At 37.6% G+C, this 12,651-nt stretch overlaps 1 protein-coding gene across 1 annotated transcript; it reads left to right on the forward strand.

Moving 5' to 3' along the window:
• Positions 1–5,543: 5,543 nt before the first annotated feature.
• On the forward strand, positions 5,544–10,809 carry LOC126370600 (uncharacterized). Its single transcript, XM_050015559.1, has 2 exons — positions 5,544–5,637; positions 6,841–10,809. The coding sequence occupies exon 2, from the start codon at positions 6,851–6,853 to the stop codon at positions 7,943–7,945; it is 1,095 nt and encodes a 364-aa protein (XP_049871516.1). The 5' UTR covers positions 5,544–5,637; positions 6,841–6,850; the 3' UTR covers positions 7,946–10,809.
• The last annotated feature ends 1,842 nt before the right edge of the window (positions 10,810–12,651 follow it).

Genomic DNA, 12,651 nt, shown 5'->3' on the forward strand with positions numbered 1-12,651 from the left:
AATATTCGTGGCCTGAGGCTTATCAGCGAATGTGTCAGCTTGCCAACTTGGCTAGTTTCGTGATTAATGACGTCAGAATAGATTAGCCGAACTTTAAATGTACAAAATGTATGATCATAATGTTGATAAAATCTCGATGAAAATATCTGTGGTGTTAGTCAGGCATTTAATTCTATAAGTACGCTGAATAACCTGATGGCGCATGCTCGTGTTCATACACAAACAAGACTCTGTAACCACCGACTCTTGTATGCGTGTGTGTGTGTGTGTTTCCTATTGCCATTAACCGCAGACAAATCCTGTAAACACGTTATGAATTGTATATGATCTTAACTTGAATTTAACTCCTAAAGTCGAATACAAAGGTCTAGATTCTGGAGCTGGAATTCGAATAAACAAGTAAAAGAATCCAAACATGAATTGTAGCTCATAACATCAAATGAGGAACTTTTCAGGCTACGTTCCCGAAAAATCCTATAGATGGCGCTGTACAGATTTGTCTTCGTTTACCTTCTAATTTCATGGATAACAGAGATATATTATGCATCTTTTATCTTTGTTTTTGGTTATATATGATGACCCTTGTTATTACATCCAGGCACCACACAACTTCCCACCCATTTTTATTCTAGCAACATAATGCTATATGTATGTATCTGATCCAAATATCAAGCAACAATTATTTTTATATATTCTTCAATCAATCAATCAAACAAACAATAATACTTTATACTTACTTTCTTCTTCTGTTTTCTTTTTTTTATACTGTTTTTTTTTCTTTTTTTTATTCTTCTGCCATTACATTATATTTTTTTACAATAATGTACCCCGAGTAATGAAAAAATAGGTAATTATCACGTTAAATCTGAACAGCGCCATCTAGGATATTTTATTTGGAAAACGTAGCTTTGAAAGTCCCCTATTCAGTGGTCTTGATTCTAGCTCTGGGATTCGAATAATAAAATAAAATAATGTAACATTTTTAAAAATAGAACAAAGCAATTTTATACTCGTAAAATTAACATTATTAACCGATTTCAAAACAGAAGGAGGTTATTATAATATATTGGAACAAATTCGGGTCGCGGAAGTACCTTTTCATTCTCCATGACAAATGGAAAGATTTTTGGCAAAGGGACGGTGGAGTTAGTGGGTCAGCAGTAGTGTGACAAATGGTGGGGATTCTACTTTATATGGGCTTTGAATTTAGAAAGGGCACGATTATTTATCACACTTTATTGAAGTGCAGTTAAAGAAAATAAATATAATAAGTTTCTAGCTTACAATACGAGCAAACTGTAGAAAAAATACCCGCAAAACAAAGTATCCTGGATGATCTGTAATTATATCTTCTTTTTATATAAAATACTTACTTAAAAAGTAACTTTTTGAAAATAAAAATATTTTTGTGACTCTTTTGATTCTGTGATTCTTTTACTTATTGAGCCCCTCAAAAATAATATAAATTGCGCTGTAAAGATTTCCAAAAAACAAACAAACAAGAAACATTTATTGAGAAGCTGTGTAAGTATGTTTCAAACATTATGAAATTGTCCAAACAGCATTTCCATGTCGGACGTACAATATTACAAATAATGTCAGTATTAAGCATCAAGGAATTAATAAAGTACCTAATAATCCCACCTAATTAAAAAAATAATAAATAATATTTTCCTAATTCCCTTTGTTTAACATTCTAATTTCATGGCTAACGAACATAATGCATCTTTTATCTATGTTCTTGGATATAAATGATGACTCTTTCTATTACAAAAAAAAAAACACCCAGGCACTATTACACCTTTTACTCATTGTTATTCTGGTCAAAATAAAAAGAAGCAATATAGGTAGCAAGCAACATACTTCTATAAATATTGTGATCCAAATATTGATATTTGAAACAATACAGGGTGTAAATGACACCGTAACGAATATGTTTCCGAGTTAATATCTAGTGGAATGTTCCGTCGCAAATTTTGAGTGTTTTTTTTTAATATTGTGCTTCCGCCATTGCATTATATTTTTGAATAATTATGTACCCGAATAATGAAAAAATAGGTAATTTTCACGTTTAATTATTTAAATAAAATTGTTCAAACATTTTTATCCAGGATGAAACTAGTATTGCCAGGTTTTATTGACTAAAATCAAATCAGGATACACTTTTTCAAAAAAGCGTTATAAGGTTTTACTACATACAGGGTGTTAGTGACATCGTAACGAATACTGAGGGGGATGATTCAGCTCCTGATTCTGACTTAATATCAAATTTTAATGTTATTTTTTAATTATTTCAGTTCCATACTTTTGTGACGGAAAATTCTTGATATAAACTCAGAATCATGGTCTGAATCATCCTTCAAAGTTTTTGTTACGGTATCACTAACAAGTTTATAAGAGATTCAATATTGTTTAACCACATTAAACACTATATTGCAAAGCGACTAGATATTATATTATTCACCCTTCTTCTTATCGTGTGGGTTGTGAGGTGGATTACCAACCCCATCGAGCCTTGTGTCACGGTTATTATTGAGCCCCCCAAAGGCCCCGGACATGACCCATGTAACGACCACTTACATCAGTAAGTAGTAACCGAGACCAACGGCTTAACGTGCCTTCTAAAGCACGGATCATCTTACATTCGGACAATCAGGTGATCAGCCTGCAATGTCCCTAATGTATCATTAGCATATATTAACCCTGTCGCAAAATTACTTCACCGTAAAGTATACTTCCATAACAAAACTTGTACAAAATTTGTACATTGAAATATATTTCACCATTCATTCCAAAGGTCTTCGTCCATTTTCATTACGCCCCAATTAAGACTGTCCTTTTAACGTTTCATCTCGTAATAGAAATAAGTAATTACTTATGTACAGTCACAAGTACTAATATGTATCACTTTGATACCATGTCACATTTACTTTTTGACAAAATAAACCGTAAGTCTCGTTAAATGTCAAACATGACAGTGCGACAGGGTTCTAAAGTGGGTACATGATATTACTCATGACTGTACAAGCATTTTATTATTGTTGTCTTATAGTGTACACCACGTAATCGCCTTTTTGAAAAATCACAGTCATTCAGCTAATTAAATTTGCTATTTTATTGAATTTTATTGAGTTGAGCTCGGTGGCGCAGCGGTAAACGCGCTCGGTCTGCGATTGTTGAAGTTAAGCAACTTTCGCAAAGGCCGGTCATAGGATGGGTGACCACAAAAAAAAGTTTTCATCTCGAGCTCCTCCGTGCTTCGGAAGGCACGTTAAGCCGTTGGTCCCGGCTGCATTAGCAGTCGTTAATAACCATCAATCCGCACTGGGCCCGCGTGATGGTTTAAGGCCCGATCTCCCTATACATCCATAGGGAAGGCCCGTGCCCCAGCAGTGGGGACGTTAATGGGCTGATGATGATGATGAATTTATTGAATTGATAATGCATGATATATATTTTAATTTGTATACTTGAATTATAGGGTCGAATATGACGGACATCCTAGCTATAATAATAATAATATTACACACAACATTTAGATTAGATTGTTTTAAGGGGCCTCTACGTGTTGGCTTCGGCCCTACCCACGCCTTCCAAAAGTCCGGGCCTCCATAGGCCCGAGATATGAAAAAGACACACAAATAATAATAAGATCATTTTGTACCTATATTCTTACAAATAAAGAACTTTGAACTAACTGAAGGTGCGCACCTTCAAGTTTGGATTCTTTTATTTGTTGAGAACAGAGTTGAGACCAGACATTTTTGAGCAATTAAGAGCCGCGACAGAGCTGTTGGAAAAAACTTTGAGTCTTACAGCCTCACTATGAGGTCGCAGGATCGAATACTTCACGGGCCTAAACTAACGACATTAATTTTTCTTTGACGATAAATCATGTATTCAGCGATCGGTTAATAATACAATACGTACAGTACAATACAAAAACTCTTTATTGCACTTGAATCACATTAAAAATACATAATATATAATAATAATAATGTTAATTTTACGAGTATAAAACTGCTTTTACGTTGTTTTAAGTTTACGCGGTTATTATCATAATTAAAGCACATAATAACGGGTTCTTATCCCCATCTAAACGCGGTAAGAACCCGTTATTGTGTGCTTTAATTATATAAAACTGATTTGTTCTATTTTTAGGAGATTTATTAATTTTAAGAAAGCAAAAATGTTAGATTCTTTTATTTGTTTATTCGAATCCCAGATCTAGGATCTAGACCACTAAGTACTGGATGAGTACTATACCTGGTTGATGGTTGCGATGATTGCGAGTGTGGAGTATCACCACAAACTATGGCTCACCTTTTGTGCTGTCCTAAGTGCCCTAACACCTGCGCTATTAAAGACCTGGCTAAGCCACTGACAATGCCGTAAGCGTGGCCAATTTTTGGTCAGCAAAAATTTAGTTTCGTTCGCCATCGACTCGCAAAGAAGAAGAAGTACTATATCTAACAATATGCAATTTCAACATTAAGCAGCTGCATGTGACTTTACAATGAATAAATGAATTTGAATAAGCAATTGATCTCTCCATTTTGACGGTAAAAAAACTAGAACTTTTTCTGATATTAGTCCAACGAAGAAGTTTATTGTGTACTTATTTAATACAGTAATAAAGTACTTACAAAGCGTACAAATACAAAGTGAGAGGCGAATAAAACTGGAGAAACGGCCGATAAAGTGACCTCGGCGGGATAAAAACGGGCGCGCGCTAACGATTGCTGGAATAAAAATAAAGCTTGCTATACAAGGTACGACTAGCGATTTGTATGTCGGCTTGCGATTATTTTTTTACCGAGTAGTTGCTGCTCGTTGGCCCTTGGTCTTGGTTCATACAAGACCATTAACCCGGCCCCAGGGGGAACAGAGTCATCTTCTCTGCCCTCCACTGGGGCAATTCCTGTTCGGCGCGTCCTTGCCGCGGGGGTGGGCGCCTCTTACTTCAGTAGGCCGGAGTGAGATGGTGGCTGAGTTCGAATAGGGACCCCAGACCTACGGGGTATAACGTAGAACCCTTGCCCAGGGATACGGGTGAAGACCTCAACGGCTGCAGAGGCGGAGATGGGAGCCATCGGTACGGCAATGCAGGACGGAAGGGGCATGTCACAGGGACAGTAACCTGGAACCTGACAGAGGGCAGCAGTAACTGTCAGTACTATTCAGAGGCAGAGGACAGGAGTCCTAGTATGGCTTTGTAATAGACTACTCTGGGCGCCATCCCACTCGCGTCAGACAGAGTACTGCGGGGCGGAAGGCAAGAGGGAAACCACTGCCCTATTTTTCCCTAAAAAAGTAGCATGGAGAGTATTTGGAAAATGCTACACCGACAAGAGCGTGGCTCATAAATTGATGATGATGGTGCTCGTTATTGAGACCAGACATTTTTGATCAATTAAGAGCCGCGACGGACCAGTTGGAAAAAACTTTGAGTCTACCAGTCTCACTATGAGGTCGCAGGTTCAAATACTTCACGGGCCTTGTAGTGTACTGGAGTTTTGTGGTGGGGGCAGTCGACTGTCAACCGTCGTAGTGAGCAGACGTATTACGCGTGTTCTGATATACCTGCAGTGTTGATTGGTAATATCGAGTACATTATAAGTGGCGAACGAGGAAAATGTAAGTACTAACTTGTATAACTACAACGCGTCCCTAGGAAAAAAGGGAGATAAAAGTAATATTAAAAAAAATAAAATAATAATAATAATAAATACGAACTTAGATTCATATTGAAGAGTGTGTATGTATAGGTATTGTGTTTATTATCCCAAACGCAAGCCTGTGCCGGCCGGGCGTACGGCGTACCTACCTAGCGCATGAGTTGTTTACAACTTACAAGGTGCAACGCATTTATAGATTAACCTATAACTGCACAGAAAGAATGTGGTAACAAAATGTTAGCTATAATCATGATTTATGGGCAAGTAATATGAACAATTAGAAAATATTTATATATAATAACATACATAGAAATATGAAAGGATTTTACTCAATTTAACAAAATAATTAGATTTGCCTTACTATGTTATTATATGTGGTTATAGTTTAGAAACTCATGTATGTACTCCGAAAGGCCAATACTCGTAGGTCACGAATGAGAATAGGTAAATATTGTTAGGAAAACTATATCTAAAGACTGATATGGTAATAATTAGTTAATCAATAAGAAAGACTTCGTGTTATGTGAAAGCCTATTTAAAATACTGTTTAAGATTGGTTGACAGTCAATTTGATAGACTGTTTTGTGACTTGTTGACAGTCAATATGACAGACTGTTTAAGATTGGTTGACAGTCAATTTGATAGACTGTTTTGTGGCTTGTTGACAGTCAATATGACAGACTGTTTTGTGATTGTTGACAGTCAATATGACAGACTGTTTTGTGATTGTTGATAGTCAATTTGATAGACTGTTTTGTGATTTGTTGACAGTCAATTTGATAGACTGTTCAGTGATGTGTTTAAAGTCAATATGATAGACTGTTTTGTGATTGTTGATAGTCAATTTGATAGACTGTTTTGTGATTTGTTGACAGTCAATTTGATAGACTGTTCAGTGATGTGTTTAAAGTCAATATGATAGACTGTTTTGTGATGTGAGAAGTCAATATGAAAGACTGTGACCTATGATTCTTTGGTTACGTTAAATTAATTATATTCATCCGATTGTTAGGTCAATATGATAGACCACTCAATGTGAAAGACTTGACAGATATATTTTAAAGATGTTTGAAAGGAAGTGGAAGTTTGAGCGAGGGTTAGAAAAGTCTAGAAGCTCCATATTAGGGTAGACTTAATTGTTTAAAGTCACACCCTTTTGCAGATCGCACCAAATGACTCAGATAACATCGGCACTCCCTGGTCTGGACCATTTTGATTGCGAAGGTGATCCGGTTTCGGTAGGAGCCAGATGGGAGAAATGGAAAAGAGCTCTGGAAATATACTTCCTCGCTGCTAACATCCAAACTGGCGAAAGGAAACGAGCCACCCTTTTACATATAGGTGGTCTTTCCCTGCAAGATATCTATTACAATATACCAGGAGCCCACGTTGAAGAGGCCGAAGGCATCGACGTTTATGACGTTGCTATAAAGAAATTGGACGAATACTTTTCGCCCAAGCAAAGCAGATATTACGAGAGGTACATTTTCAGATTAACGAAACAGGCTGAAGGTGAACGGTTTGAAAACTTTTTGATAAGACTGCGACAACAAGCCGACAAATGTCAATTTACTGCAAAAGATGAAAATTTAATTGATCAAATCATCGAAAAAGGACACAGTGCAGAATTACGCAAGAAAATATTGTCAGCAGGTGACAATGTCACACTTCAACAAGTGATTAACATTGCCACCACTCTCGAAACGGTTAACAGACAGCTGGACATGTTTGTTAAACCTGGTTCAAGTAAAATAGGTGAGACAGTTAATTCTGATATTAACAAAGTTGATACCAAGTTTCGAAGTCCGAAACAAACCTCATTGAAGACTTGCTACAGATGTGGTAGTAGTAGACATCTGTCATTTGACTCAGGTTGCCCGGCTAAAGACAAAAACTGTTTGAAATGTGGGATCATTGGCCATTTTAAAGACTACTGTAGAACAAAACACCAAAAACGGAAGACAGACCCAAAAAAAGACGACAAAACGGACAAAACAAAAAGACGTAAATTGGACAACAAAAAGAAAGAAACGGACGAAGTAGATTATGTGTTCCATCTCGATGATGACGCGGTTGTCAAATGTGAAATCGGTGGCGTTGCTGTTGATATGTTAATTGACTCGGGGAGCAAATGTAACATTATCACAGATAAAACATGGAAGCATTTAAAAGACCTGAAAGTAAAAGCTTATAATCAAATTAAAAATCCTGAAAAGACTGCTTCCATATGGGAGTCAAAAACCCCTCAAAGTGCTGGGTGCGTTTGATGCCAATATAGCAATTGGTGATAGTATTGAGAAAAAAGCCACCTTCTATGTTATCCGGAACGGAACTCGTAACTTGTTAGGAAAAACAAGCGCCATCCAGCTTAACGTCCTCCGAATTGGCATCGCTGTCAACAATATCAGTACGTTTCCCAAGTTCAAGGATATTAAAATTCAGATACCCATCAATGATAAAATCAAACCTGTTATACAACCGTACAGAAGGATTCCGATACCCCTGGAAGAAAAAGTAAACTTAAAGTTAGCTGAACTCAAAGAGGCTGACATAATTGAAGCAGTTAATGGACCTTCACCGTGGGTATCTCCAATGGTGCCAATCTTAAAAGAAAGTGGTGATATCAGGATTTGTATCGATATGAGAAGGGCAAACGAGGCTATAATTCGAGAAAATCACCCGCTCCCAACTATGGATGAATTACTGCCTAACTTTAGACGAGCAAAGTATTTTTCTCGTCTCGATATCAAAAACGCTTTCCACCAATTAGAGATCCATGAAGACAGCAGATACATCACAACCTTCAGCACTAACAAAGGTCTATTCCGGTACAAAAGGCTAATGTTTGGAGTGTCGTGTGCGCCTGAAATGTTTCAGAAAGTGCTAGAAAAGATGTTGTTGGGTTGTGAGGGTACAGCTAATTTTATCGATGACATCATAATCTACGGCTGTGACGAACAGGAACATGATCAGCGACTTAACAAAGTACTACAGGTACTGAAAGATAACGATGTTCTTCTTAATGAAGAGAAATGTACGTACAAAACAAAGACGATCGAATTTCTAGGACACCAACTAACTGAAAAAGGAATAAGACCACTGGATAAATACATTCAGGCAATCCAGTCCACAAAGAGGCCCAACAACGTGGAGGAAATACAGAGTTTTCTCGGCTTGATTAATTATGTCGGAAAATGGATACCTAACGTGGCATCACTGACAGAACCACTTCGACAGTTAGTACGATTAAAATTGAGTAAAACGACGAATATCCAAAAATATTGGAGCAACACCCAGGAGAAGGCATTTGAACGTCTTAAGCATCAGCTTTCAAATATAAGAACATTGGGTTATTACAACCCTGAAGACAGAACGCAAATAATAGCTGACGCGTCGCCAGTCGGTCTAGGGGCAGTCCTTATACAAATTGATCATAATGGCCCGCGCGTGATAGCGTTCGGTAACAAGAGCCTCACTGATTGTGAGAAAAGGTACTGCCAGACGGAGAAAGAGGCATTAGCACTTGTCTGGGCAGTAGAACATTTCAAAATTTATCTTTTTGGCAAAGAATTTGAGCTTATTAGTGATCATAAGCCTTTAGAAACCATTTTTGGACCAAGATCAAAGCCGTGTGCACGTATTGAGCGCTAGGTTCTAAGATTACAGGCTTACAAATATAAAGTAATATACCGGCCCGGTAAAGAAAATATCGCTGATCCCATCTCTCGACTTTGCCAATCAGTACGCCCAGAACCGTTTGATAATGAAAACTACATCAATGCCGTTGTTGAATACAGCAGGCCAGTTGCGGTCCCATTACAAGAAATTGATAGAGCCTGTACAACAGATGAAGAAATTATAGCTTTAAGAAAAGGAATTTTTGAAAACAAATGGGATCAGCTATCCACTGCTTACAAACCCTTCCAGTCAGAGATCTGTTTCCAAGATAGTATTCCCCTAAGGGGAAATAAACTCATTATTCCCAAGGAACTTCGCGGCAGGGTACTCGAGGCAGCTCACCAAGGTCACCCTGGCATTGTTGCCATGAAAGCTCGTCTCAGAACTAAAGTGTGGTGGCCAAAGATCGATAGAGATGCTGAGAACAGAGTTAAGGCTTGTAAAGGCTGTACACTCGTCTCAGCACCTAATCCACCACATCCTATCAAGAGACGCAACCTTCCCGCTGAGCCTTGGATCGATGTTGCTGTAGATTTTTTAGGACCTCTACCATCAAATGATTACCTGCTTATCCTCGTCGACTACTATAGTCGTTACAAGGAAATCAAAATTATGAGGAACATCACGGCCATAGAAACAATCAAGGTTCTCAAAGAAATATTTTCCCGAGTAGGATACCCTGCAACACTCACATGTGATAACGGCAATCAGTTTACCAGTGAAATTTTCAAGAACTTTTGCTTAGAGTGCGGCATTATAATTTACAACACAATTCCCTATTGGCCACAAATGAATGGCGAAGTCGAGCGTCAAAATAGAGACGTGCTCAAACGACTAAGGATAAGCCAATTAGAAAAGAAGAATTGGAAAGATGATCTTTTAGAATACCTAATTATGTACAACAGCACACCCCACACAACGACTGGTAAAACCCCCGCCGAACTTTTTTTCCGAAGGCAATTCCGAGACAAAATTCCAGCGGCCTTGGATATGGAATTCAAAACATCCGATTCTGGTGTAAGAGACAGAGATAAAGAGAAGAAGGAGATAGGAAAGGAGTATGCTGATAGGAAAAGGAGAGCAATTGATAATAGCCTAGAGATTGGAGAAAAGGTTTATGTAAAGAACATAATCAAAGATAATAAATTAACATCTAATTTTAACCCGGAAGAACATACGGTAACGGATGTAAATGGTGGAGATGTTACAGTAAGGAATGATTCGACGGGGAAAGAATACCGCAGAAATGTAATTCACTTAAAGAGAGTGGAAAATGGTGGATGGGCTGTCGTAGATAAAAATAGCGAAAACTTGGCTGCTCCGAATAACGAAGATGAGTAAGTTAACAAATAATTAAATATATAAAGTATATATAATATATTTACTTATGTTCTATTATGACATCTAAGGTTGAGGGTTTTGATTAGTAATTAAAATGATAAAGTAAATTTGAGTCTTAGTTTAATTGTATAAAATAAGGAAGGGATGTAGTGTACTGGAGTTTTGTGGTGGGGGCAGTCGACTGTCAACCGTCGTAGTGAGCAGACGTATTACGCGTGTTCTGATATACCTGCAGTGTTGATTGGTAATATCGAGTACATTATAGGCCTAAACCGCCATTCATTTTTCTTTGACGATAAATCATGTATTCAGCGATGAAGGAAAAGCATCGTGAGAACTATTCCGAAAGATGCATATCGAACGTATATACGTGACCTAACCTGTATTGGGCTGATTTTCCCTTCGCGAGTTAGAAGGTCAAACAGGCAGTCGCTTCTGTAAAAGACCGGACCTGTAAAATCTTTAGGTTAGGAAAGCGAACCTTGTGGAAACGGGACAACGCTAGGGAGATGATGGATGATGGAGGTAATGTTAGGACGTCCTTGTTAAATTAGTTGCATAATATTGTCTTGTGATTATTTTAATGACACTGCCCCCCATTAGCAATAACAAGGATATTAGGAATAATAAAAACGGCATCTGTGGTCTAGTAGTAGGAGCGAGAATTTCTCGATCTGGAGGCCCCGGATTCGATTCCCGGTAGGAACACAGCACAAAAAGCACTCTGATCCTAAGCTTGTCTACGATATTGCAGGCTGATCACCCGATTGTTCGAAAGTAAGATCTCTGCTTGGGAGGGCACGTTAAGCAGTCGGTCCCTGCTACAATGTATACGTTTTTACAATAAGATTCCCATTGACATTCAGAATTTGCCTTTCAACTATTTTAAGTAAATAAAAGACAAAAAAAGACAGTAATCAAACAGAAACTTTACAAAAAATTATTATAAAGTTAGTGATTATTTAGATGATATGAATGCATGAGATTAACTGTCTGAGAACTGTTATTAGGCAGCTAAGTTACTCAATTCTATAACAATATTTTATGATTTTTTTTTTAAAGAACGTCTAGGGCCCTGTGCCGAGGTTTTTCTTGCAGCTTCTCTTCCCCGGTTATAGAGGTTGTGTGAAGCTGGAGTAGTTTTAGGCGGATGAGACGTTCGTTATGTAAAAATTGACGATTCAAAGTGTAACTATGTTACCTACTGAATAAAAATATTTTTGAATTTGAATTTGCCTAGTTATAATCCTTATATGAGCCATGTCAGAAATCTTTGGCGGCTTAATAGTAACTTTGATTCGTTGATGACGTCGGTCATTGACCTAACATCCCGCACGAGAGACAAACAAGAAAATTAAAAAAAGAACTGAAAATCGTTCAATCGTTCATCTACGGCCCGCTTTAATTTGTCCTCATAAAAACTTACGAAGGAAGAAAGTGAAATCGAATTGTTCACAAACCGATAGAATGTCGTATAAAAAGACATTTATATCCGTTCAGCTATATTTTTTCTGTCTAGACCTAAGTTTTATGGACCTTTTAAAACCTTAAATTTATACAGGGTGTTAGTGATATCGTTACGAAAACTTTGAGGGATGATTGAGACTATGATTCTGAGTTAATATCAAGTGGAATTTTCCGACGCAAAAGTATGGAACTGAAAATAATTAGAAAAAAAAAAACAAAAAATATATGAGTTTTCCGACTGAAAATTCCACTTGATATCAACTCAGAATCATGGTCTGAATCATCCCCCTGTGTGTTCTTAGAGTGGTTAGAGCGTTAGGCTCACGAACTTGAGGTACGGGTTCGATTCCCGCTTGGGACATTGTCAAAATCACTTTGTGAGACTGTCCTTTGTTTGGTAAGGACTTTACAGGCTTGAATCATCTGATTGTCTGAAAAAATAAGCTGCTTCCTTGCTTCGGAGGGCACAATGAGCCGTTGCCCCAGC

The sequence above is a fragment of the Pectinophora gossypiella genome, chromosome 1 (genome assembly GCF_024362695.1).
Source record: "Pectinophora gossypiella chromosome 1, ilPecGoss1.1, whole genome shotgun sequence".
NCBI lineage: Eukaryota > Metazoa > Arthropoda > Insecta > Lepidoptera > Gelechiidae > Pectinophora > Pectinophora gossypiella.

Coding starts and splice junctions, on each gene's coding strand:
- LOC126370600 (XM_050015559.1), top strand. CDS start 6,851: ATGACTCAGATAACATCGGCACTCCCTGGTCTGGACCATTTTGATTGC.